Source organism: Heptranchias perlo, chromosome 8 (assembly GCF_035084215.1).
Source record: "Heptranchias perlo isolate sHepPer1 chromosome 8, sHepPer1.hap1, whole genome shotgun sequence".
NCBI lineage: Eukaryota > Metazoa > Chordata > Chondrichthyes > Hexanchiformes > Hexanchidae > Heptranchias > Heptranchias perlo.
The window spans coordinates 41,226,069-41,249,402 of record NC_090332.1 but is presented as its reverse complement, the minus strand read 5'-3'; the positions used below and the strand labels follow the sequence as shown (position 1 = coordinate 41,249,402).

The window sequence follows — 23,334 nt, the reverse complement described above, 5'->3', positions numbered from 1 at the left end:
TAATGAGGCTAGCTCAGTGCTCATTGTGTTGGGCAGGTGCAATTCGCGCACTTACCCCATTTCTGGGCCAGCTTACACCCAATCTGAAAATCTATGTTTTTGTCTCATCTGAGGCATTGGGGGGAATTTTAACCTCCCCCACAACAGGCGGGAGGGTTACATTTAAAAAAAATGTGAAACCCAAACCGGACACGCCTACTTCTAGTTTAACTGTGGGATTGTGTGCATCCGAGTAACCCACTCTGGAGAAGCAGGTCCATCATTATAATATTTAAACAAGGGTCCTTTCCGGAGATTTTGACAGTGATTTGAAGTTAAAGCCTCCTGCATGAGCTTTCCGGGGTTCGGAAAACTAGCTAGTGAAACGGAAGTGAAATTGAGTGGCACTTTATGGAGATAGTTAAAAGTCCCGATATGAATAAAGGCTCAGTGCTCACAGCTGCTTTCTCACTTTCCTCTGGGAAACGATTTGGTGAGATTACTTGTTGTGAGAGACTTAGTTGTACAGTTTGGAGGTGTTGACACAGAGACAATCACAATGGGTAGAGCCATGGCTGCTTTTGATTGTCTTCCTGATCTGAAATCCAATTAGCATCCACACCAGCAAGGGCGTACTTTGGAGGGAGCTGAAGGTGGACACAGAAGGGAGCAATAGAGGGGCCGAGTTCGCAGGAGGCATTACCCACCTAACGGGGTGCACAGGGTGTTCCTTCCAGGGCACTACTGGAGACATAGCGAGGGTCTCTCAATCGACTGCATATAAATGCATATGGCAGTTGCCTGATGGATTGTTTGCTAGGGCTGGGAGGTATGTAAACCTCCCCATAATGACAGTAGCCAGAATGAGTGGGCATTTGGGTTTGTGTCTCTGGCTGGCTTCCCACAGGTACAAGGTGCCATCGACTGCACACACGTGGCAATCCGAGCACCGTCATATCAACCAGGAGCATTCATCATCCGCAAGGGATTTCATTCCATCAATGTTCAGATGGTGTGCAATCACAAGAAAAGGTTCCTGCAGGTCTGCGGCAGATTTCCTGGGAGCTGCCATGATGCTTTCATACAGCGGCAGTCCAACATCCCCGACCTGTTCGTACCTGGCACCACTCTTAAGGGGTGGCTGCTAGGCGACAAAGGATACCTCCTTTGAACCTGGCTGATGTCATTGCTGAGGAACCCTACCAATGAACCCCTAGAGCGCTGCAACGCCAGCCATATGACAACCAAATATATCATCGAGCAAGCCTTCAGCATGTTCAAGGTGCGCTTCAGCTGCCTGGACAGGTCTGGAGGTGCCCTTCAGTACTAGCCAGCGAGGGTTTCTAGCATAATCATGGTGTGCTGAGTTCTGCACAACATAGCGCAGCAGTGAGGACTTGGGGTGGAGGAGGAACAAGCTGCTCAGCACTTCCTCATGAGGATTCCCCTGGAGAAGAGGAGGAGGACGAGGAGGAGGAGGAGGAAGAAGATGTAGCACCCAACGCCAGACTAGCAGCTCACATTGCTGCTCGGGATGCCAGGGATGCCCTAATAGCTCGAAGGTTCAGTTAGTCCCTCAGACTGAACCAAAGTAACTATCACATCTCTTCCCCGCGCGCCCACCCCCCCCCCCCCACCCAACCTTACACAAAGCAGTTCTTTAAGGAACCATCCACCCACTGCACAAGCACCAATTGGTCTCAGTCAATTCATGTCCTCACATTCATAACAAAGCAACTGAAAAAACGAGTTGCCACTCGGCAGGCAAGAATGGTGAACACGGGAAAGTGGTGCAAATTAATAAATTTTATGTGAATAGATAAATAAGTGAAACTTACTAAGACAACATTTTCATAAACACCCACATGTGAACTTTTCCTTTCCCTACCGCTCCTACGTGGTGCAACCCCTGTGGTTTCAGCAGAGGTAGTGGCAGGCTGTTCTAATCCCTGCTCTGACTTCTGAGATGCTCGCGGCCCTGAGGCCCTGCTAAAGACTGCTCCACCTGCACCTATGCTGGGGCAGACCCAGCCATCGGGAGAGGAGGCAGTATGTCGGGTATTGATTTGGGGTGGGGGGGGCCATAATGGATGAGACGCAGGAGCACTTTGAGTGGAGTTCCGACTTCCATGTCCCCTTTTGCCATCATCCCGCTCCTGGGCCAGCAGCACATCACTCCTACCTCTCTGTGGGGGAGCAGCTTGGAGCAGATCAGTGATGCCTTCTAAGTTATCTGTCATTCTGTTTAAAGCGGCAGAAATGTTGGCATCCATGGTTTACATGGCCGTGATCGAGGCTTGCAGGGACAGATTAGTGTCTTGCGATTGACGTTCCATGGAGAAGGCCAGTCTATCCATGGAAGACATAGAACTTATCCCCAGATTTATTAAGCTACCCCTTACTTACGCGGGACCTTCCAACTCCATTCAATATTCAAAACCTTGTTTCCTTTCTAAGTTTGAGATGGTTCCGCAACACTTCCGAGGAACAAACTTTTAGATCCTCGCCCTTCGGTCCATTGGATCAGTAATATTGCTCCTTGGCTTTACACTATGGATCAAATACCCAAGCCAATATAATAGGGCTTCAGGCTCAAATCTTGCTATTCTTGATATAATTGCTGATACTATATTGAATTATCTGTCTCTTTCCCTTTTATGGGTAGGGTTGGTTGAACCATCAAGTTAATGCCTTAAATTAATGGACAGAAAATCGGAAGCTGCCAGCTGCGATTTCCCAATCAGCACTCCCTGGAGTGCTGGTCATTTTTTTTTATTTGTTCATGGGATGTGGGCGCTGCTGGTAAGGCCAGCATTTATTGCCCATCCTTAATTGCCCTTGAAAAGGTGGTGCTGAACCGCCTTCTTGAACTACTGCAGTCCGTGTGGTGAAGGTTCTCCCACACTGCTGTTAGGTAGGGAGTTCCAGGATTTTGACCCAGCGACGATGAAGGAAATGCGAAATATTTCTAAGTCAGGATGGTGTGTGACTTGGAGGGGAACGTGCAGGTGGTGTTGTTCTCAAGTGCCTGCTGCCCTTGTCCTTCTAGACGGTAGAGATCGCGGGTTTGGGAGTGCTGTTGAAGAAGCCTTGGCGGATTGCTGCAGTGCATCAAGTAGATGGTACACACTGCAGCCACGGTGCGCCGGTGGTGAAGGGAGTGAATGTTTACGGCGGTGGAAGGGGTGCCAATCAAGCAGGCTGCTTTGTCTTGGATGGTGTCGAGCTTCTTGAGTGTTGTTGGAGCTGCACTCATCCAGGCAAGTGGAGAGTATTCCATCACACTCCTGACTTGTGTCCTGTAGATGGTGGAAAGGCTTTGGGGAGTCAGGAGGTGAATCACTCGCTGCAGATTACCCAGCTGCTGATCTGCTCTTGACGCTACAGCATTTATGTGACTGGTCCAGTTAAGTTTCTGGTCAGTGGTCACCCCCAGGATGTTGATAGTGGAGGATTTAGCGATGGTAATGATGTTGAATGTCAAGGGGAGGTGGTTAGACTCTCTCTTGTTGGAGATGGTCGTTGCCTGGCACTTGTCTGGCGCGAATGTTACTTGCCACTTATCAGCCTAAGCCTGGATGTTGTCCAGGTCTTGCTGCATGCGGGCACGGACTGCTTCTTTATCTGAGGGGTTACGAATGGAACTGAACACTGTGCAATCATCAGCGAACATCCCCATTCCTGACCTTATGATGGAGGGAGGGTCATTGATAAAGCAGCTGAAGATGGTTGGGCCTAGGACACTGCCCTGAGGAACTCCTGCAGCAATGTCCTGGGGCTGAGAAGATTGGCCTACAACAACCACTACCACCTTCCTTTGTGCTAGGTGTATGACTCCAGCCACTGGAGAGTTTTCCCCCTGATTCCCATTGACTTCAATTTTACTAGGGCTCCTTGGTGCCACACTCTGTCAAATGCTGCCTTGATGTCAAGGGCAGTCACTCTCACCTCACCTCTAGAATTCAGCTCTTGTCCATGTTTGGACCAAGGCTGTAATGAGGTCTGGAGCCGAGTGGTCCTGGCGGTACTCAAACTGAGAATCAATGAGCAGGTTATTGGTGAGTAAGTGCCGTTTGATAGCACTGTCGACGACACCTTCCATCACTTTGCTGATGATTGAGACTAGACTGATGGGGCGGTAATAGGCCGGATTGGATTTGTCCTGCTTTTTGTGGTTAGGACATACCTGGGCAATTTTCCACATTGTCGGGTAGATGCCAGTGTTGTAGCTGTACTGGAACAGCTTGGCTAGAGACGCGGCTAGTTCTGGAGCACAAATCTTCAGCACTAGAGCCGGGATGTTGTCGGGGCCCATAGCCTTTGCTGTATCCTGTGCACTCAGCCATTTCTCGATATCACGTGGAGTGATTCGAATTGGCTGAAGACTGGCTTCTGTAATGGTGGGGATAGCGGGCAGAGGCCAAGATTGATCATCCACTCGGTACCTCTGGCTGAAGATGGTTGCAAACGCTTCAGCCTTGTCTTTTGCACTCACGTGCTGGACTCTATCATCATTGAGGATGGGGATGTTCTCGGAGCCTTCTCCTCCCATTAGTTGTTTAATTATCTACCACCATTCACGACTGGATGTGGCAGGACTGCAGAGCTTTGATCTGATCAGTTGGTTGTGGAATCGCTTAGCTCTGTCTATAGCATGTTGCTGGTCATCGCTGGCAGCACCCATTTATGCTAATTTAGAGGTATATTTTCCTTTTTCTGCTAATGTTAAAGAAAAATAGAACACCAGAACACTGCTTTATGCCCACATTTACGTTCTTTTTGTTAAAGTTAATAACCAGAGGAAAATGAACCTCTAAATTAACCTTCGATATTTGGTGAAAATGAGGGAGCCGAACATCTGTGGCCCTTCTGCTGCACTTCCTTCGTAACATTGGTGCAAGTATGACGGGAGAGCCGCAGATTAGACTGGGATTCAGATATGCTGAGTCTCGGTCTCCCCCCAGAGTTTCTGAAAAGCCTTGAGACAGAGCATTCCCCTCCCCTATCCAAACAACCTGGCTCAAATTGGAATTAAAGCCCTGAAATTCCTCGGGATCCACTCCACTGCATTTTTGCCAGCAGAATGTAACCCCAACCCACCTTAGCCCCAAGCTGAAGACCGCAGCCCAAATTCCAGGGTTGATGTCATTTGCATAGCTGGGGTGGGTGTATCATGCCTGCAAAGGTGCATCAGTGGTGCCTGTACCATACCACCAACCAGAATGTTGGAGTGGCACCATGCTGCTCCATTCACGAAGAGCAGGCTTGATGAAGCCCTAAAGAAAATTCTCTGCAGACCTTTTGCTCCCAGTAGAACAACCATTGGAAAGGTAATCGATCCTCTTTGGGTTCCATTTCCTTTCCCTGGTAGAGGTTTGGAGGCTTTTCACATGCTTCAATAGGACTCATGCCAACTATCAGTATGAAGAGCGGAATTTCCCAGGGAAGTGCAGGAACTCCCCTAGAATGCCCCCTTCACATAGAGGACATGGGTGGAAGATCTGCCCATGGCCAAGGGAGGGAGAATAGTTCACCCTAATGTGCCTCCTAATGATCAATAATACAGCGAATTAACAGAGCACTGGCAGCACGTCAGGAAGACATGGGGTTCAATGCTGGGTGCTGGGTCCGCTGTTATTTGTTATTTATATTAATGATTTGGATGAGAATTTAGGAGGCATGGTTAGTAAGTTTGCAGATGACTCCAAGATTGGTGGCATTGTGGACAGTGAAGAAGGTTATCTGGGATTGCAACGGGATCTTGATCAATTGGGCCAGTGGGCCGATGAATGGCAGATGGAGTTTAATTTAGATAAATGTGAGGTGATGCATTTTGGTAGATCGAATCGGGCCAGGACCTACTCCGTTAATGGTAGGGCGTTGGGGAGAGTTATAGAACAAAGAGATCTAGGAGTACAGATTCATAGCTCCTTGAAAGTGGAGTCACAGGTGGATAGGGTGGTGAAGAAGGCATTCGGCATGCTTGGTTTCATTGGTCAGAACATTGAATGCAGGAGTTGGGATGTCTTGTTGAAGTTGTACAGGGCATTGGTGAGGCCACACTTGGAGTACCGTGTACAGTTCTGGTCACCCTATTATAGAAAGGATATTATTAAACTAGAAAGAGTGCAGAAAAGATTTACTAGGATGCTACCGGGACTTGATGGTTTGACTTACAGGGAGAGGTTAGACAGACTGGGACTTTTTTCCCTGGAGAGTAGGAGGTTAAGGGGTGATCTTATAGAAGTCTATAAAATAATGAGGGGCATAGATAAGGTCGATAGTCAAAATCTTTTCCCAAAGGTAGGGGAGTCTATAACGAGGGGGCATAGATTTAAGGTGAGAGGGGAGAGATACAAAAGGGTCCAGAGGGGCAATTTTTTCACTCAAAGGGTGGTGAGTGTCTGGAACGAGCTGCCAGAGGCAGTAGTAGAGGCGGGTACAATTTTGTCTTTTAAAAAGCATTTGGACAGTTACATGGGTAAGATGGGTATAGAGGGATATGGGCCAAGTGCAGGCAATTGGGACTAGCTTAGTGGTATAAACTGGGCGACATGGACATGTTGGGCCGAAGGGCCTGTTTCCATGTTGTAACTTCTATGATTCTATGATTCTATGATTAACCCATCCACCCACCGGAATTTAAACAGCCAGTCTAAATGGAACAGAATCCTAGTACAATCAGATTCCCTACCCGCTTTCCTCCATGTCCAACCCCAGGAATTTTGAGCCTCAGTTTGTAGAGAATTATCAGTGTGACCTCTTGCCATACTATTAGAACCATAGAAGTTTACAACATAGGCTGGATTGCCTCCTTCTATTATGTTTGAGCCAATTCGTTGCTAGAACAATCCAAAACTAATCCCACCCTCCTGCTCTCTCTCCATAGCCCTGTATCTTCCTCTGCTTCAAAACTTTATCTACTCTTCCCTTAAAAGTTGCAGTCATCTCTGCCTAAGCTACTTCTTGTGGCAAAATATTCTGGGCTATAAATTGGGCTGGGTAGCACCAGTTTTGTAGGCGCTATGCAGCCTCCTAAGAACCCAAAATGGCGTCCGGAAAGCGCGCGCACACTTCTGGCCAACGCACTGTTGCACAACTGAACAGGTCGTAAACAGCATGGAAGACCTCCCACTGGTGCTATTTGAAGGGATCATGCAGGATTTACAGGTTAGTTGCTGGATATTTGCTTCTGGCTGCTGATGCATTTGTACCTGTTTTAGAAGGTCTCCTATACTTGAATACTAGGACTAGGGGACATAGCCTAAAAATTAGAGTCAGGACTTGCAGGAGTGAAGTTAGGAAACTCTTCTACGCGCAAAGGGTGGTAGAAGTTTGGAATGCTCTTCTGCGAACGGCAGTTAATGCCAGCTCAATTGTTAATTTTAAATCTGAGATTGATAGATTTTTGTTAACCAAAGGTATTAAGGGATATGGGGCTAAGGTGGGTATATGGAGTTAGGTCACAGATCAACCATGATCTCATTAAATGGCGGAACAGGCTCGAGGGGCTAAATGGCCTACTCCTGTTCCTATGATAAAGTTTCAATACTCCACAGGAAGTGGGCTGGCCAGCTTAAGGGCACCGGCAGAGTGGCAGGGGTGGGACAGGAATGCTGTCATCCTGAGAGAGGACAGCAGGTTCATGTTGCTTGGAGCCATTGCCACTTGCTGCCTCTTGTTATGTGTCACCTTCTCCTGCAAGAAAGCGGGACGTGTGTCGGTGAGTGTCCTGCAAGATGTTTGGGTGATGTGGCTGTCATGGTTGAACAGCTGCCAGTGTGTGTGACCTGTGAGTTGTGGGTGTGTGTGGCTTGCAACAATGGTAATGTGTGAGGGTGAGTTGAGTACTGATTGAAAGAGTTTGTTGGTATGTGGGTGATGGGGGTGTAGTGCATGGAGCAGTGGATGTGGCTAGTGGTGCAGTTGGCAGGAGATGCCACTTGACCTCTCCTCACTCACCTTGACCACTCGTGTCAAAACATTGAACTTCTTCCTGCACTGCATCCATGTTCGTGGTGCTGTGTGCCTGGCATTGACTTTCTCCCCTACTGCATCTTGAGCATATGTCTGGAGGGTTTCTTGCCCCCCCACCCTGTGGATATAGGATGCCCCTCCTTCTGTCCACCTCTTGCACCAAGGCTTCTAGTGCATCATCAGAGAACTGTGGTGCACGCTCTCTCACAGGCCTGGTACAAACTCAGGTCGTCAATTGGTGAGGTCTGGCGTGCAGATTGGAGGATGTGGGATTTAGTAGTGCGCAACCTTTATTCAATGTTTTAACATAACTCAACAGTTTGTAAACATAGGGATGGGACCTGCATTTGTGTTTTACATGTGTGATGTCTGATCTCCGCTCAGACTCTGTGCCGACCCGTATCTTATATTTTGCAAATAAGAGGTGCAGGCTGCCTTTAAGTGGTGCTAGCCACTCGCGATATTGGGGCACCCTGCTGGTGAGCAGCCACTCAACAGTGCAGGTAGGCCTGGCTGCTCCCAGCAATCATGTAAAACAGCAGGCAGCACAAATGTTACGTGCTGCCTGCATCTCAACGACCAGGTGCGGGTTGATCACGCACCACGACCCCCCCGCCCGGTTTTGGGGGTTATCCAATTTAACACCCTCTCTGTTCTAACAACTCTCGGAATAGGCCTGTTGCCTTGTGTCGCATGTCGAACTAGTATCCAATTCGGTGAGCTGTCAGTCTGCCTTGCATTGACCCTTTCTAATGTTTTGTGTCTGGATTGTTTTTCTCCAAGATGATTATTTATTCTTGTTGAACAAGTGCCTAAGTACCGAGCTGATTCAGTGTCTGACCCATGAATGGAATGGAAATCCAGCTGCTCTCTCAATAGGGCTTGCAGTATTGTGGCTCATCTCAAATGACCACAAGGAAGTTGGATTCCACCTTCTGAAGGACATACATGATTGTGGTCAAGGTAAGAACACAACTTGCATTTATATAGTGCCTTTAACATAGTAAAATATCCCAAAGCACTTCACAGGAGACCAATCAGATAAAAATTGACATTGAGCCAAAGAAGGAGACATTAGGATTGTGACTGAAAGCTTGGTCAAAGAGAGAGGTTTTAAGGAGTGTCTTAAAGGAGGTGAGGCAGAGAGGTTTAGGAAGGGAATTCCAGAGCTTAGGGTCTAGACGGCTGAAGGCACAGCTGCCAATGGTGGGGAGAAGGAAGTGGGGGATGCACAAGAGGCATCTTGTTGGAAGAATACAAAGTTCTCAAAGGGTTGTAGGGCTGGAGGAGGTTACAGAGATGTGGAGGAGCAAGACCATGGAGTGATTTGAACAAAAGGATGAGAATTTTAAATTGATGCTTTGGTGGACCGGGAGCCAATGAAAGTCAGCGAACACAGGGTGATGGGTGAATGGGACTTAGTGCGAGTTAGGATACAGCAGCAGAGTTTTGGATGAATTTAAGTTTATGGAGGGTGGAAGATGGGAGTGCATTGGAATAGTCGAGTCTGAAGGTAACAAAAGCATGGATGAGGGTTTCAGCAGCAGATGTGCTGAGACAGGGGCAGAGAGGGGTGATATTATGGAGGTGGAAGTAGGCAGTCTTTGTGATGGAGAAGATATGGGGTCAGAAGCTCAGCTCAGGGTCAAAAAGAACGCCACGGTTGTGAACAGTCTGGTTCAGCCTGAGACAGTAGCCAGGGAACATAAGGATAGTAGAAACAAAAAGGAGAATGTATCCTTCCTTTGGCCAACCTAATATTCTAAACAACACACAGCACCTTTTAATAGCTGTTAACTTGTACATAAATCTTTTATCGAGTTGCTTTACCAATTTATCTCTGCTCCTGTACAATAAAAAATTTAAAAGCAACCATTATACATGTATAATGGTTGCTTTTAAATTTTTTAAAAATACAGTGTTTGCAGGCGGGGAACTATGACATGCCAGTTCAATTTTCCTATTATTAGATTTTCTGCAATTGTTCTTCCGCTCACCTACCGCATCTTCAGCATAAAAGCCGTTTGGTCTTGGCCTTTTTTATGGCTTTATTGACCTAGACTCACACTTTCGGGTTAGACCGCACCTGGAGTACTGTGAGCAGTTCTGGGCACCGCACCTTCAGAAGGACATATTGGCCTTGGAGGGAGTGCAGCGTAGGTTTACTAGAATGATACCCGGACTTCAAGGGTTAAGTTACGAGGAGAGATTACACAAATTGGGGTTGTATTCTCGAGAGTTTAGAAGGTTAAGGGGTGATCTGATTGAAGTTTATAAGATATTAAGGGGAACGGATAGGGTGGATCGAGAGAAACTATTTCCGCTGGTTGGGGATTTTAGGAGTAGGGGGCACAGTCTAAAAATTAGAGCCAGACCTTTCAGGAGCGAGATTAGAAAACATTTCTACACACAAAGGGTGGTAGAAGTTTGGAACTCTCTTCTGCAAACGGCAATTGATACTAGCTCAATTGCTAAATTTAAATGTGAGATAGATGGCTTTTTGGCAACCAAAGGTATTAAGGGATATGGGCCAAAGGCAGGTATATGGAGCTAGATCACAGAACAGCCATGATCTTATCAAATGGCGGAGCAGGCACGAGGGGCTGAATGGCCTACTCCTGTTCCTATGTATTCGAACCCCTAGGCCTGAAATTCCCCCGCTCACCCTTGCCCAAGACCAGAAATCCCTTCCCAACCTCTACGAACTGGGTCACATGCATAACCAGGACTGCTGGTGCCTGCAAGGGCTCATAGTGGCAGCCCCCAGGCTCAAGCCGTTCTGTCCTGTCAGGCAGAGTGGAGACCTCCAAGGGTCCAAATGGGTCGAAGAAAATATATATTTTTTCATCTCTTTAGCTCTGACCGAAGCCACTCCAACCAGGGAAGGAGGGGGGCCTTTACAACCTCCGATATGCCCTCTTGACACGGGGGGGAGTGGGCAGTAGATCTGCCCAGGGTCCCCCCCCCCCCCCAACCAAAATTTAAAGGCCTCGTCCAAATGAGGAGGAATCCACAGTGTAGGACCTAGTCAGCTCAAAGATCTGCCACCAAGTGAGGAATTCTAGGAGGGGGCTGCACCGTGGGCTAGAGTTGGAGTACCATAGGCTGGAGGAGGTTACAGAGGTAAGGTAGGACAGAGGAATGGAGGGATTGGTAAATGAGTACAAGGATTTTGAATTCAGTATTTTGGGACAGGGAGCCAGTGGAAGTCGGATAAGACCAGAGGGATGAATGAGCAACACATCTTGCAGGACAGGATGTTGGCAGTGAAGTTTTAACCAAGTTAGAGTTTGTGTAGGGAGAAACTCGGGAGGCCACCAGAGGCCTTCTATGAATGGAAGTTCTGACAACCGAGGAAATTCGGAGCCACAGTAAATGGGACCAGATTGCTCTTAATTTCCACATTTCTAGTACAATGGATTAAACTTAATAGTGATATCAATGCAGTGGAAAAATGATTAGAACTAATGTCAAAATTAATTATAATCATGTATATACCTAGGTGCTTTGGAACAGGCCATCCTTAATGATGTTGTCTGCACACTGGAAAATTGGCAGGAGATTGCAGATGCATGCAACGCTCATAACTACAACGCATTGGCAAACAGCATTTTTACTGTGCTTACGTCACAAGAAGGAGGATCAGTAATAACAATTACAGCTGATGATGACAATGATGGTGCAAGATTAATGGAACATATTTTCTTGTAGCTGAATCTTTCACTGAGGATTTACAGAACTTGTACTGAAAACAATGTATGTTTTATAAAATTCCAGCTGAAAGATGGACATTAAACTAAGATGGTAAAAGTCATTTCTAAACTCATGGGCCCCGATATTTATGGTGAGACGGGGACAGAGCGGGGGTGGGGGGGGTCATAGCGGACGGGAAACCTGGAAATGCAGGTAACGCGGAGATCCTGCCAAATTTAACTGCAGGACCTCATTTAAAAAAATGTCTCCCTTTCCTGGTAGGCAGCCAGCCATATCGGATAGGAAGGCTTGCGCTGGCAGGCTGCAGCCGAAGAGAGGAGGGGGGAAAGAGAGATTGCTGGGGGGGGGAGGTCGTGGAGGTCGGGGTGGGGGGTTGGAGATGGGAGATCACCAGGAGGCAGATCGCGGGGAGGGAAGCAGGTTAGCTTGGGGGCTGGGGGGAAGCACTCCTGCTCCTCCTGACCCATAAGCAGTGCTGGAAAGGAACTTACCTGCTGGATCTGGCTGTTCTCACCTCCCTTCAGCTGCTGGGTTTCCCAAGCCCTAGGAAACCCATCCCACAGCCGTTAAAAGTAAAACCCTGGTAAAACTTGAGGCAGCAGCCTCATTAAAATATTTAAATAACAGTTCCACCTCTGGAGGGCAGGCCAGTCACCTGCCTCTGTTAAAGAGAAAGTGGACGCATTGGAGGTGAGATGGGGTTGGGTTTCCGATTTTTGAAATTTAACCCACCCCTTGCCCCTCTCCCGCCCGTCCTGGGGGATTAAAATTCCCTCCATGTAGTCTTATACATAGCAGCTTATCACATCCTCAGGACATCCCAAGGCGATTTATGACCAATTAATTACTTTTGAAATGCAGTCACTCTTACATAAGAACATAACAAATAGGAGAAGGAGTAGGCCATACGCCCCCTCGAGCCTGCTCCGCCATTCATTAATATCATGGCTGATCTTTGGCCTCAACTCCACTTTCCCGCCCAATCCCCATATCTCTTGATTCCCCTAGAGTCCAAAAATCTATTTGTCTTAGCCTTGAGTATACTCAATGACTCAGCATCCACAACCCTCTAGAGTAGAGAATTCCAAAGATTCACAACCTCTTGGGTGAAGAAATTCCTCCTCATCTCAGTCTTAAATGGCCGACTCCTTAGCCTGAGATGATGCCCCCTAGTTCTAGACTCACCAGCCAGGGGAAGCAACCTCTCCTCTTCTACCCTGTCAAGCCCCCTCAGAATCTTGTGTTTCAATGAGATCACCTCTCATTCTTCTAAACTCCAGAGAGTATAGGCCCATTCTACTTAATCTCCTCTCATCCCAGGAATATATCCATCCAGTGAACCTTTGTTACACTGCCTCCAAGGCAAGTATTTTTTTATTCGTTCATGGGCTGTGGGTGTCGCTGGCAAGGCCAGCATTTATTGCCCATCCCTGATTGCCCTTGAGAAGGTGGTGGTGAGCCACCTTCTTGAACCGCTGCAGTCCGTGTGGTGAAGGTTCTTCCACTGTGCTGTTAGGTAGGGAGTTCCAGGATTTTGACCCAGCAATGATGAAGGAACGGCGATATATTTCCAAGTCTGGATGGTGTGTGACTTGGAGGGGATTGTGCAGGTGGTGTTGTTCCCATGTGCCAGCTGCCCTTAAGCTTCTAGAATCATAGAATAGAATCATAGAAGTTTACAACATGGAAACAGGCCCTTCGGCCCAACATGTCCATGTCGCCCAGTTTATACCACTAAGCTAGTCGCAATTGCCTGCACTTGGCCCATATCCCTCCATACCCATCTTACCCATGTAACTGTCCAAATGCTTTTCAAAAGACAAAATTGTACCCGCCTCTACTACTGCCTCTGGCAGCTCATTCCAGACACTCACCACCCTTTGAGTGAAAAAATTGCCCCTCTGGACCCTTTTGTATCTCTCCCCTCTCACCTTAAATCTATGCCCCCTCGTTATAGACTCCCCTACCTTTGGGAAAAGATTTTGACTATCTACCTTATCTATGCCCCTCATCATTTTATAGACTTCTATAAGATCACCCCTAAACCTCCTACTCTCCAGGGAAAAAAGTCTCGGTCGATCCAACCTCTCCCTATAAGTCAAACCATCAAGTCCCGGTAGCATCCTAGTAAATCTTTTCTGCACTCTTTCTAGTTTAATAATATCCTTTCTATAATAGGGTGACCAGAACTGTACACAGTATTCCAAGTGTGGCCTTACTAATGTCTTGTACAACTTCAACAAGACATCCCAACTCCTGTATTCAATGTTCTGACCAATGAAACCAAGCATGCTGAATGCCTTCTTCACCACCCTATCCACCTGTGACTCCACTTCCAAGGAGCTATGAACCTGTACTCCTAGATCTCTTTGTTCTATAACTCTCCCCAACGCCCTACCATTAACGGAGTAGGTCCTGGCCTGATTCGATCTACCAAAATGCATCACCTCACATTTATCTAAATTAAACTCCATCTGCCATTCATCGGCCCACTGGCCCAATTTATCAAGATCCCGTTGCAATCCTAGATAACCTTCTTCACTGTCCACTATGCCACCAATCTTGGTGTCATCTGCAAACTTACTAACCATGCCTCCTAAATTCTCATCCAAATCATTAATATAAATAACAAATAACAGCGGACCCAGCACCGATCCCTGAGGCACACCGCTGGTCACAGGCCTCCAGTTTGAAAAACAACCCTCTACACCACCCTCTGTCTTCTGTTGTCAAGCCAATTTTGTATCCAATTGGCTACCTCACCTTGGATCCTGTGAGATTTAACCTTATGTAACAACCTACCATGTGGTACCTTGTCAAAGGCTTTGCTAAAGTCCATGTAGACCATTTCTACTGCACAGCCCTCAGCTATCTTCTTGGTTACCCCTTCAAAAAACTCAATCAAATTTGTGAGACATGATTTTCCTCTCACAAAACCATGCTGACTGTTCCTAATCAGTCCCTGCCTCTCCAAATGCCCGTAGATCCTGTCTCTCAGAATACCCTCTAACAACTTACCCACTACAGATGTCAGGCTTACCGGTCTGTAGTTCCCAGGCTTTTCCCTGCCGCCCTTCTTAAACAAAGGCACAACATTTGCTACCCTCCAATCTTCAGGCACCTCACCTGTAGCTGTCGATGATTCAAATATCTCTGCGAGGGGACCCGCAATTTCCTCCCTAACCTCCCATAACGTCCTGGGATACATTTCATCAGGTCCCGGAGATTTATCTACCTTGATGCGCGTTAAGACTTCCAGCACCTCCCTCTCTGTAATATGTACACTCCTCAAGACATCACTATTTATTTCCCCAAGTTCCCTAACATCCATGCCTTTCTCAACCGTAAATACCGATGTGAAATATTCATTCAGGATCTCACCCATCTCTTGTGGTTCCGCACATAGATGACCTTGTTGATCCTTAAGAGGCCCTACTCTCTCCCTAGTTACTCTTTTGCCCTTTATGTATTTGTAGAAGCTCTTTGGATTCTCCTTTGCCTTATCTGCCAAAGCAATCTCATGTCCCCTTTTTGCCCTCCTGATTTCTCTCTTAACTCTACTCCGGCAATCTCTATACTCTTCAAGGGATCCACTTGATCCCAGCTGCCTATGCATGTCATATGCCTCCTTCTTCTTTTTGACTAGGGCCACAATCTCCCGAGTCATCCAAGGTTCCCTACTTCTACCAGCCTTGCCCTTCACTTTATAAGGAATGTGCTTACCCTGAACCCTGGTTAACACACTTTTGAAAGCCTCCCACTTACCAGATGTCCCTTTGCCTGCCAACAGACTCTCCCAATCAACTTCTGAAAGTTCCTGTCTAATACCATCAAAATTGGCCTTTCCCCAATTTAGAATTTTAACTTTTGGGCCAGACCTATCATTCTCCATAGCTATCTTAAAACTAATGGAATTATGATCACTGGTCCCAAAGTGATCCCTCACTAACACTTCTGTCACCTGCCCTTCCTTATTTCCCAAGAGGAGGTCAAGTTTTGCCCCCTCTCTAGTCGGGCCATCCACATACTGAATGAGAAATTCCTCCTGAATACACTTGACAAATTTCTCTCCATCCAAGCCCCTAATGCTATGGCTGTCCCAGTCAATGTTGGGAAAGTTAAAGTCCCCTACTATTACCACCCTATTTTTCTTGCAGCTGTCTGTAATCTCCTTACATATTTGCTCCTCAATTTCCCATTGACTATTTGGGGGTCTGTAGTACAATCCTATCAAAGTGATCTCTCCCTTCTTATTTTTCAGTTCTACCCATATAGACTCAGTGGGCGAACCCTCGGATATATCCCCTCTCACTACTGCCGTGATGTTCTCCCTAATCAAGAACGCAACTCCCCCTCCTCTCTTACCTCCTGCTCTATCTTTCCTATAGCATCTGTACCCTGGAACATTGAGCTGCCAGTCCTGCCCCTCCCTTAGCCATGTTTCAGTAATAGCTATAACGTCCCATGTACCCATCCATGCCCTGAGTTCATCTGCCTTGCCCATCAGACTTCTTGCATTGAAATAAATGCAGTTTAATCTAGACTTCCCTTGGTCTTTGCCCTGCTTTCTCAGACCATCTGTCCGGTCATGTTTTGTACACTCTCCCTTACTGCCTTTTGTTTCTGTCACCACTTTACTTCCCACTGACCTCCTGCATCGGTTCCCATCCCCCTGCCACATTAGTTTAAACCCTCCCCAACAGCACTAGCAAACACTTCCCCCTAGGATATTGTTTCCAGATGGTAGAGGTCGCGGGTTTGGGAGGTGCTGTCGAAGAAGCCTTGGCGAGTTGCTGCAGTCCATCCTGTGGATGGTACACGCTGCAGCCACGGTGCACCGGTGGTGAAGGGAGTGAATGTTTAGGGTGGTGGATGGGGTGCCAATCATGCGGGCTTCTTGAGTGTTGTTAGAGCTGCACTCATCCAGGCAAATGGAGAGTATTCCATCACATTCCTGACTTCTGCCTTGTAGATGGTGGAAAGACTTTGGGGAGTCAGGAGATGAGTCATTCGCCACAGAATACCCAGCCTCTGACCTGTTCTTGTAGCCACAGTATTTATGTAGCTGGTCCAGTTAAGTTTCTGGTCAATAGTGACCCCCAGGATGTTGATGGTGGGGGATTCGGCGATAGTAATGCCGTTGAATGTCAAGGGGAGATGGTTAGACACTCTTTTTGGCGATGGTCATTGTCTGGCACGAATGTTACTTGCTACTTATCAGCCCAAGCCTGGTCCAGGTCTTGCTGTATGCGGGCACGGACTGCTTCATTATCTGAGGGGTTGCAAATGGAACTGAACACTGTGCAATCATCAGCGAACATCCCCATTTCTGACCTTATGATGGAGGGAATGTCATTGATGAAGCAGCTGAAGATGGTTGGGCCTAGGACACTGCCCTGAGGAACTCCTGTAGCAATGTCCTGGGGCTGAGATGATTGGCCTCCAACAACCACTACCATCTTCCTTTGTGCTAGATATGACTCCAGCCACTGGAGAGTTTTCCCCCTGATTCCCATTGACTTCAATTTTGCTAGAGCTCCTTGGTGCCACACTAGGTCAAATGCTGCCTTGATGTCAAAGGCAGTCACTCTCACCTCACCTCTGGAATTCAGCTCTTTTGTCCATGTTTGTACCACGGCTGTAATGAGGTCTGGAACTGAGCATCGGTGAGCAGGTTATTGGTGAGTAAGTGCCGCATGATAGCACTGTCGACGACATCTTCCATCACTTTGCTGATGACTGAGAGTAGACTGATGGGGCGGCAATTGGCTGGATTAGATTTGTCCTGCTTTTTGTGGACAGGACGTACCCGGGCAATTTTCCACATTGTTGGGTAGATGCCAGTGTTGTAGCTGTACTGGAATAGCTTGGCTAGAGGTGCAGCTAGTTCTGGAGCACAAGTCTTCAGCACTACAGCCGGGATGTTGTCGGGGCCCATAGCCTTTGTTGTATCCAGTGCACTCAGCCGTTTCTTGATATCACGTGTGGAGTGAATCGAATTGGCCGAAGACTGGCTTCTGTGATGGTGGGGATATCGGGAGGAGGCTGAGATGGATCACTCACTCGGCACGTCTGGCTGAAGATGGTTGCAATTGCTTCAGCCTTTTCTTTTGCACTCACGTGCTGGACTCCGCCATCATTGAGGTTGGGGATGTTTATAGAGCCTCTTCCTTCCGTAAGTTGCAAGCTCTGGCATGCTCTTCTACACTTCTCATTGAACCAGGATTGATCCCCTGGCTTGTTGGTAATGGTAGAGTGAGGAATATGCCGGGCCATGAAGTTACAGATTGTGCTGGAATACAATGCTGCTGCTGATGGTCCACGGTGCCTCATGGATGCCCAGTTTTGAGCTGCTAGATCTGTTCTGAATCTATCCCATTTAGCACGGTGATAGTGCTACACAACACATTGGATGGTGTCCTCAGTGCGAAGACGGGACTTCGTCTCCGCATGGACTGAGCGGTGGTCACTCCTACCAAAACTGTCATGGACAGATGCATCTGCGACAAGTAGATTGGCGAGGATGGGGTCAAGTCGGTTTTTCCCTCCTGTTGGTTCACTCACCACCTTCTGCAGGCCCAGTCTGGCAGCTATATCCTTCAGGACTTGTGCCAGCTCGGTCAGTAGTGGTGCTACCAAGCCACTCCTAGTCATGGACATTGAAGTCCCCCACCCAGAGTACATTCTGTGCCCTTGCTACCCTCAGTGCTTCCTCAACATGGAGGAGGACTGATTCATCAGCTGAGGGAGGGTGGTAGGTGGTAATCAGTCGGAGGTTTCCTTGCCCATGTTTGTTCTGATGCCTTGAGATTTCATGGAGTCCAGAGTCAATGTTGAAGGACTCCCAGGGCCACTCCCTCCTGACTGTATATCACCGTACTGCCACCTCTGGTATACAGGGATGGTGATGAAAGAGTCTGGGACGCTGGCTGAAACGTATGATTCTGTGAGCATAGCTGTCAGGCTGTTGCTTGACTAGTCTGTGGGACAGCTCTCCCAATTTTGGCACAAGTCCCCAGATGTTAGGGAGGAGGACTTTGCAGGGTCGACTCGGCTTGGTTTGCCTTTGTCGTGTCCAGTGGTCCAACTGGTTTTATTATTCTTATGACTTTTTGTACCGAGATTGAGTGGCTTGCTAGGCCATTTCAGAGGGCGATTAAAAATCAATCACATTGCTGTGGGTCTGGAGTCACATGTAGGCCAGACCAGGTATGGATGGCAAGTTTTCTTCCCTAAAGGGCATTAGTGAACCACAACAATCCTGTAGTTTCATAGCCACAATTACTGATACTAGTTTTTTTTAAATTCCAGATTTTATTTAATTTAAATTCCCCAGCTGCCGTGGTGAGATTTGAACTCATGACTCCGGATTATTCATCTAGGCCTTATGGATTACTAGTCCAGTAACATAACCACTATGCTACCGTACCCTAAGTGATAGCCTGCCTTAGATAAGGAGACCAAAACTGTACACAGTACTCCAGGTGTGGTCTCAATTGTAGCAGGACTTCCTTACTCTTGTACTCTTAACTCCCTTGCAATAAAGGCCAACATGCCATTTGTCTTCCTAGTTGCTTGCTGTACCTGCATGCTAACTTTCTGTGTTTCTTCTACGAGGACAACCAAATCTCTCTGAACACCAACATTTAATAGTTTCTCACCATTTAAAAAATATTCTGTTTTTCTATTCTTCCTATCAAAGTGAATAACCTCACATTTCCCCACATTATATTCCATCTGCCACCTTCCTCACTGCTCACTCACTTAACCTGTCTATATCCCTTTGCAGACTCTTTGTATCCTCCTCACAGCTTTACTTTCCCACCAAGCTTTGTATCGTCAGCAAACTGTTGCTATGTTGGCAAACATGGCAGTCAATTTGTGCACAGCAACTCCCCACAAACAGTAAATGAATGAATGATCAGATAATCTGTTCCTTTAAGGTGATGGTTAAAGTAGGAATGGTGGCCAGGATGCTGGGAGACGTCCTTGCTCTTTGAATAATGCCATGGGATCTTTTACATCCACTTGAGTAGGTAGAGGGCGTCATGGTTTAATGTCTCATCCTAAAAATAACACCTCCGACAATGCAGTTCTTCCTCAGTACTACACAGTAGTGTCAGCTTGAACCCACAATCCTCTGTATCAGAAGCGATAGTGGTACTAACTGAGCCAAGCTGACATTTATCTGGTAAAATACTTTTTAAACTATAATGTGTTGCTTGGTGTCCATAGTGTTGCTATGCATTAGGCACCAACACCTCGCATGCTGAGACCTGTTAAGTGGCTGTTGCACAGACCATGCGAGAATGCAGTCATGAAGCATCTATGGTACTGAGAACCTTTTTTTTAAATCGTTCATAGGATGTGGGCATCGCTGGCAAGGCCTGCATTTATTGCCCATCCCTAATTACCCTTGAGAAGGTGGTGGTGAGCCACCTTCTTGAACCACTGCAGTCCATGTGGTGAAGGTACTCCCACAGTGCTGTTAGGTATGATGTTCCAAGATTTTGATCCAGTGACGATGAAGGAACGGCGATCTATTTCTAAGTCAGGATGGTGTGTGACTTGGAGGTGAACGTGCAGGTGGTGGTGTTCCCATGCATCTGCTGCCCTTGTTCTTCTAGGTGGTAGAGGTCGTGGGTTTGGGAGGTGCTGTCGAAAAAGCCATGGCAAGTTGCTGCAGTGCATCTTGTAGATGGTATACACTGCAGTCATGGGGTGTCAGTAGTGGAGGGAGTGAGTGTTTAGGGAGGTGGATGGGGTGCCAATCAAGCAGGCTGCTTTGTCCTGGTGTTGAGCTTCCTAAGTGTTGTTGGAGCTGCACTCATCCAGGCAAGTGGAGCGTATTCCATCACACTCCTGACTTGTGCCTTGGTGGAAAGGCTTTGGGGAGTCCGGAGGTGAGTCACTCGCCACAGAGTACCCAGTCTCTGACCTGTTCTTGTAGCCACAGTAGTTTTGAGGCTGGTCTATGGTGACCCCCCAGGATGTTGATGGTGGGGGGATTCGGCGATAGTAATGCCGTTGAATGTCATGGGGAGGTGGTTGGGCTCTCTTGTTGGACATGGCCATTGCCTGGCGCTAGTCTGGTGCGAATGTTACTTGCTACTTATCAGCCCAAGCCTGGATGTTGTCCAGGTCTTGCTGCACGGACTGCTTCATTATCTGAGGGGTTGCGAATGGAACTGAACATTGTGCAATCGTCAGCAAACATCCCCACTTCTGACCTTATGATGGAGGGAATGTCATTGATGAAGCAGCTGAATATGGTTGGACCTAGGACACTGTCTTGAGGAACTCCACCAGCAATGTCCTGGGGCTGAGATGATTGGCCTCCAACAACCACTACCATTTTCATTTGTGCTGGGTATAACTCCACTATGACTGGAGAGTTTTCCCTCTGATTCCCATTGACTTCAATTTTACTAGGGCATCTTGATGCCACACTCGGTCAAATGCTGCCTTGATGTCTAGGGCAGTCACTCTCACCTCACCTCTGGAATTCAGTTTTTTTGTCCATGTTTGGATCAAGGCTGTAATGAGTTCTGGAGCCAAGCGGTCCTGGCGGAACCCAAACTGAGCATCAGTGAGCAGGTTATTGGTGATAAGTGCTGCTTGATAGCACTGCTGTGCATCAGGCTTATTGAGGTTCAATTTTAACATGGATAGCCCCATAATACAATTGGAGTATGTTAACATCACTCCATACACTCAGCGCCATAATGAAACAGGCACAACATGGAAGCCCCTTCCCATATTTTGGATCCTTTATCTTGAAGGGGACGAACTTGCTGTCAGTAGCTGCTGTGTTTGTTTCCACCTATTTCAGTGCTTTTTCTAACTGTTAACCTATTGAACAAGAAATTATCATACAGAGAGCTTCTTAAAGCTGGCCCCTCTCCGCTATCTGTCAGTTTGCCCAAGAATATTTCACTCTGTACTTTCTAAATGTAAGTTATGGGTATCCCATTCTATTTCCAGGTCGTAAAGCAAGAGGAGGATCAGAGGAGGTTTGCCAGACAAATGCTTTGGCACCATAGGGGATCAATTAAGATCTGTCTTTGCTTCACTACTCATGGGGTGGTGCCAGAGGACTGGAGAATTGCAAATGTTACACCCTTGTTCAAAAAAGGGTGTTAGAATAAACCCGGCAACTACAGGCCAGTCTGTTTAACCTTGGTGGTGGGGAATCTTTTAGAAATAATAATCTGGGACAAAAATAATAGTCGCTTGGACAAGTGTGGATTAATAAAGGAAAGCCAGCACGGATTTGTTAAAGGCAAATCGTGTTTAACTAACTTGATTGAGTTTTTTGATGAGGTAACAGAGAGAGTTGATGAGGCATTGTGGTTGATGTTGTGTATATGGACTTTCAAAAGGTGTTTGATAAAGTGCCACATAATAGCCTTGTCGGCAAAATTGAAGCCAATGGGATAAAAGTGATAGTGGCAACATGGATATGAAATTGGCTAAGTAACAGGAAACAGAGAGTGGTGGTGAATGGTTGTTTTTTTGGACTGGAGGAAGGTATAGAGTGGTGTTCCCCAGGGGTTGGTACTAGGACCACTGCTTTTTTTGATATATGTTAATGACTTGGACTTGGGTGCAGATGACTCAAAACTTGTAAGTGTAATAAACAGTGAGGAGGATAGTAATAGATTTCAAGAGGACATAGATAGGCTGGTGGAATGGGCGGACATATGGCAGATGAAATTTAACGCAGAGAAGTGCGAAGTGATACATTTTGGCAGGAAGAACGAGGAGAGGCAATACAAACTAAATGGAACAATTTTAAAGGGAGTGCAGGAACGGAAAGACCTGGAGGTGTATGTACACAAATTTTTGAAGGTGGCAGGATAGGTTGAGAAAGCAGTTTAAAAAAGCATACGGGATCCTGGGCTTTATACGTAGACATGATGTGGAGATGCCGGTGATGGACTGGGGTTGACAATTGTAAACAATTTTACAACACCAAGTTATAGTCCAGCAATTTTATTTTAAATTCACAAGCTTTCGGAGACTTCCTCCTTCCTCAGGTAAATTTACCTGAGGAAGGAGGAAGTCTCCGAAAGCTTGTGAATTTAAAATAAAATTGCTGGACTATAACTTGGTGTTGTAAAATTGTTTACAATTTATACGTAGAGGGATAGAGTACAAAAGCAAGGAAGTTATGTTGAACCTTTATAAAACATTGGTTCTGCCACAAGTATTGGAGTATTGTGTATAATTCTGGGCACCGCACTTTAGGAAGGATGTGAAGGCCTTGGAGAAGGTGCAGAAAAGATTTACTGGAATGGTTCCAGTAAGTGGTTATGTGGATAGACTGGAGAAGCTGGGGTTGTTCTTAGAGCAGAAAAGGTTAAGAGGAGATTTGAAAGAAGTGTTCATAAAATCATAGAATGATTACGGCACGAAGGAGGTCCATCAAGCCTGCACCGGCTTTCTGCAAGAGCAATCCAGCGAGTCAGAGAAGACAGGCAGAAGCAACCCCGACTAAGTAAGAGTCTTAAAGCTGTGTAGGAACACGGCCTTTTTAAACCACACTATTGACATTCTAGGAAAACCAGAAGTGTTAATAATTGATTTCTAAAGCAAACGGAGAAATTATATATACCAGTACCAACAGATATTTCCAATTTAAAAACTTGTGCCAAATTGAGC

The 23,334-nt window shown here is 46.8% G+C and overlaps 1 protein-coding gene across 2 annotated transcripts in view; it reads left to right on the top strand.

The window, feature by feature from the left end:
• Positions 1 to 23,334, top strand: part of LOC137324572 (clathrin heavy chain linker domain-containing protein 1-like) — an 88,253-nt gene that overhangs the window by 47,922 nt on the left and 16,997 nt on the right. The window contains exons 10-11 of one of the 2 annotated variants that reach the window (XM_067989012.1): positions 8,740 to 8,919; positions 11,459 to 11,761. In XM_067989012.1, coding sequence (XP_067845113.1) covers positions 8,740 to 8,919; positions 11,459 to 11,667 — 389 coding nt within the window. In that variant the 3' untranslated portion in view covers positions 11,668 to 11,761. Of the gene's footprint in view, positions 1 to 8,739; positions 8,920 to 11,458; positions 11,762 to 23,334 lie in introns of those variants that run through there. The other variant, XM_067989013.1, reaches the window with a different exon arrangement.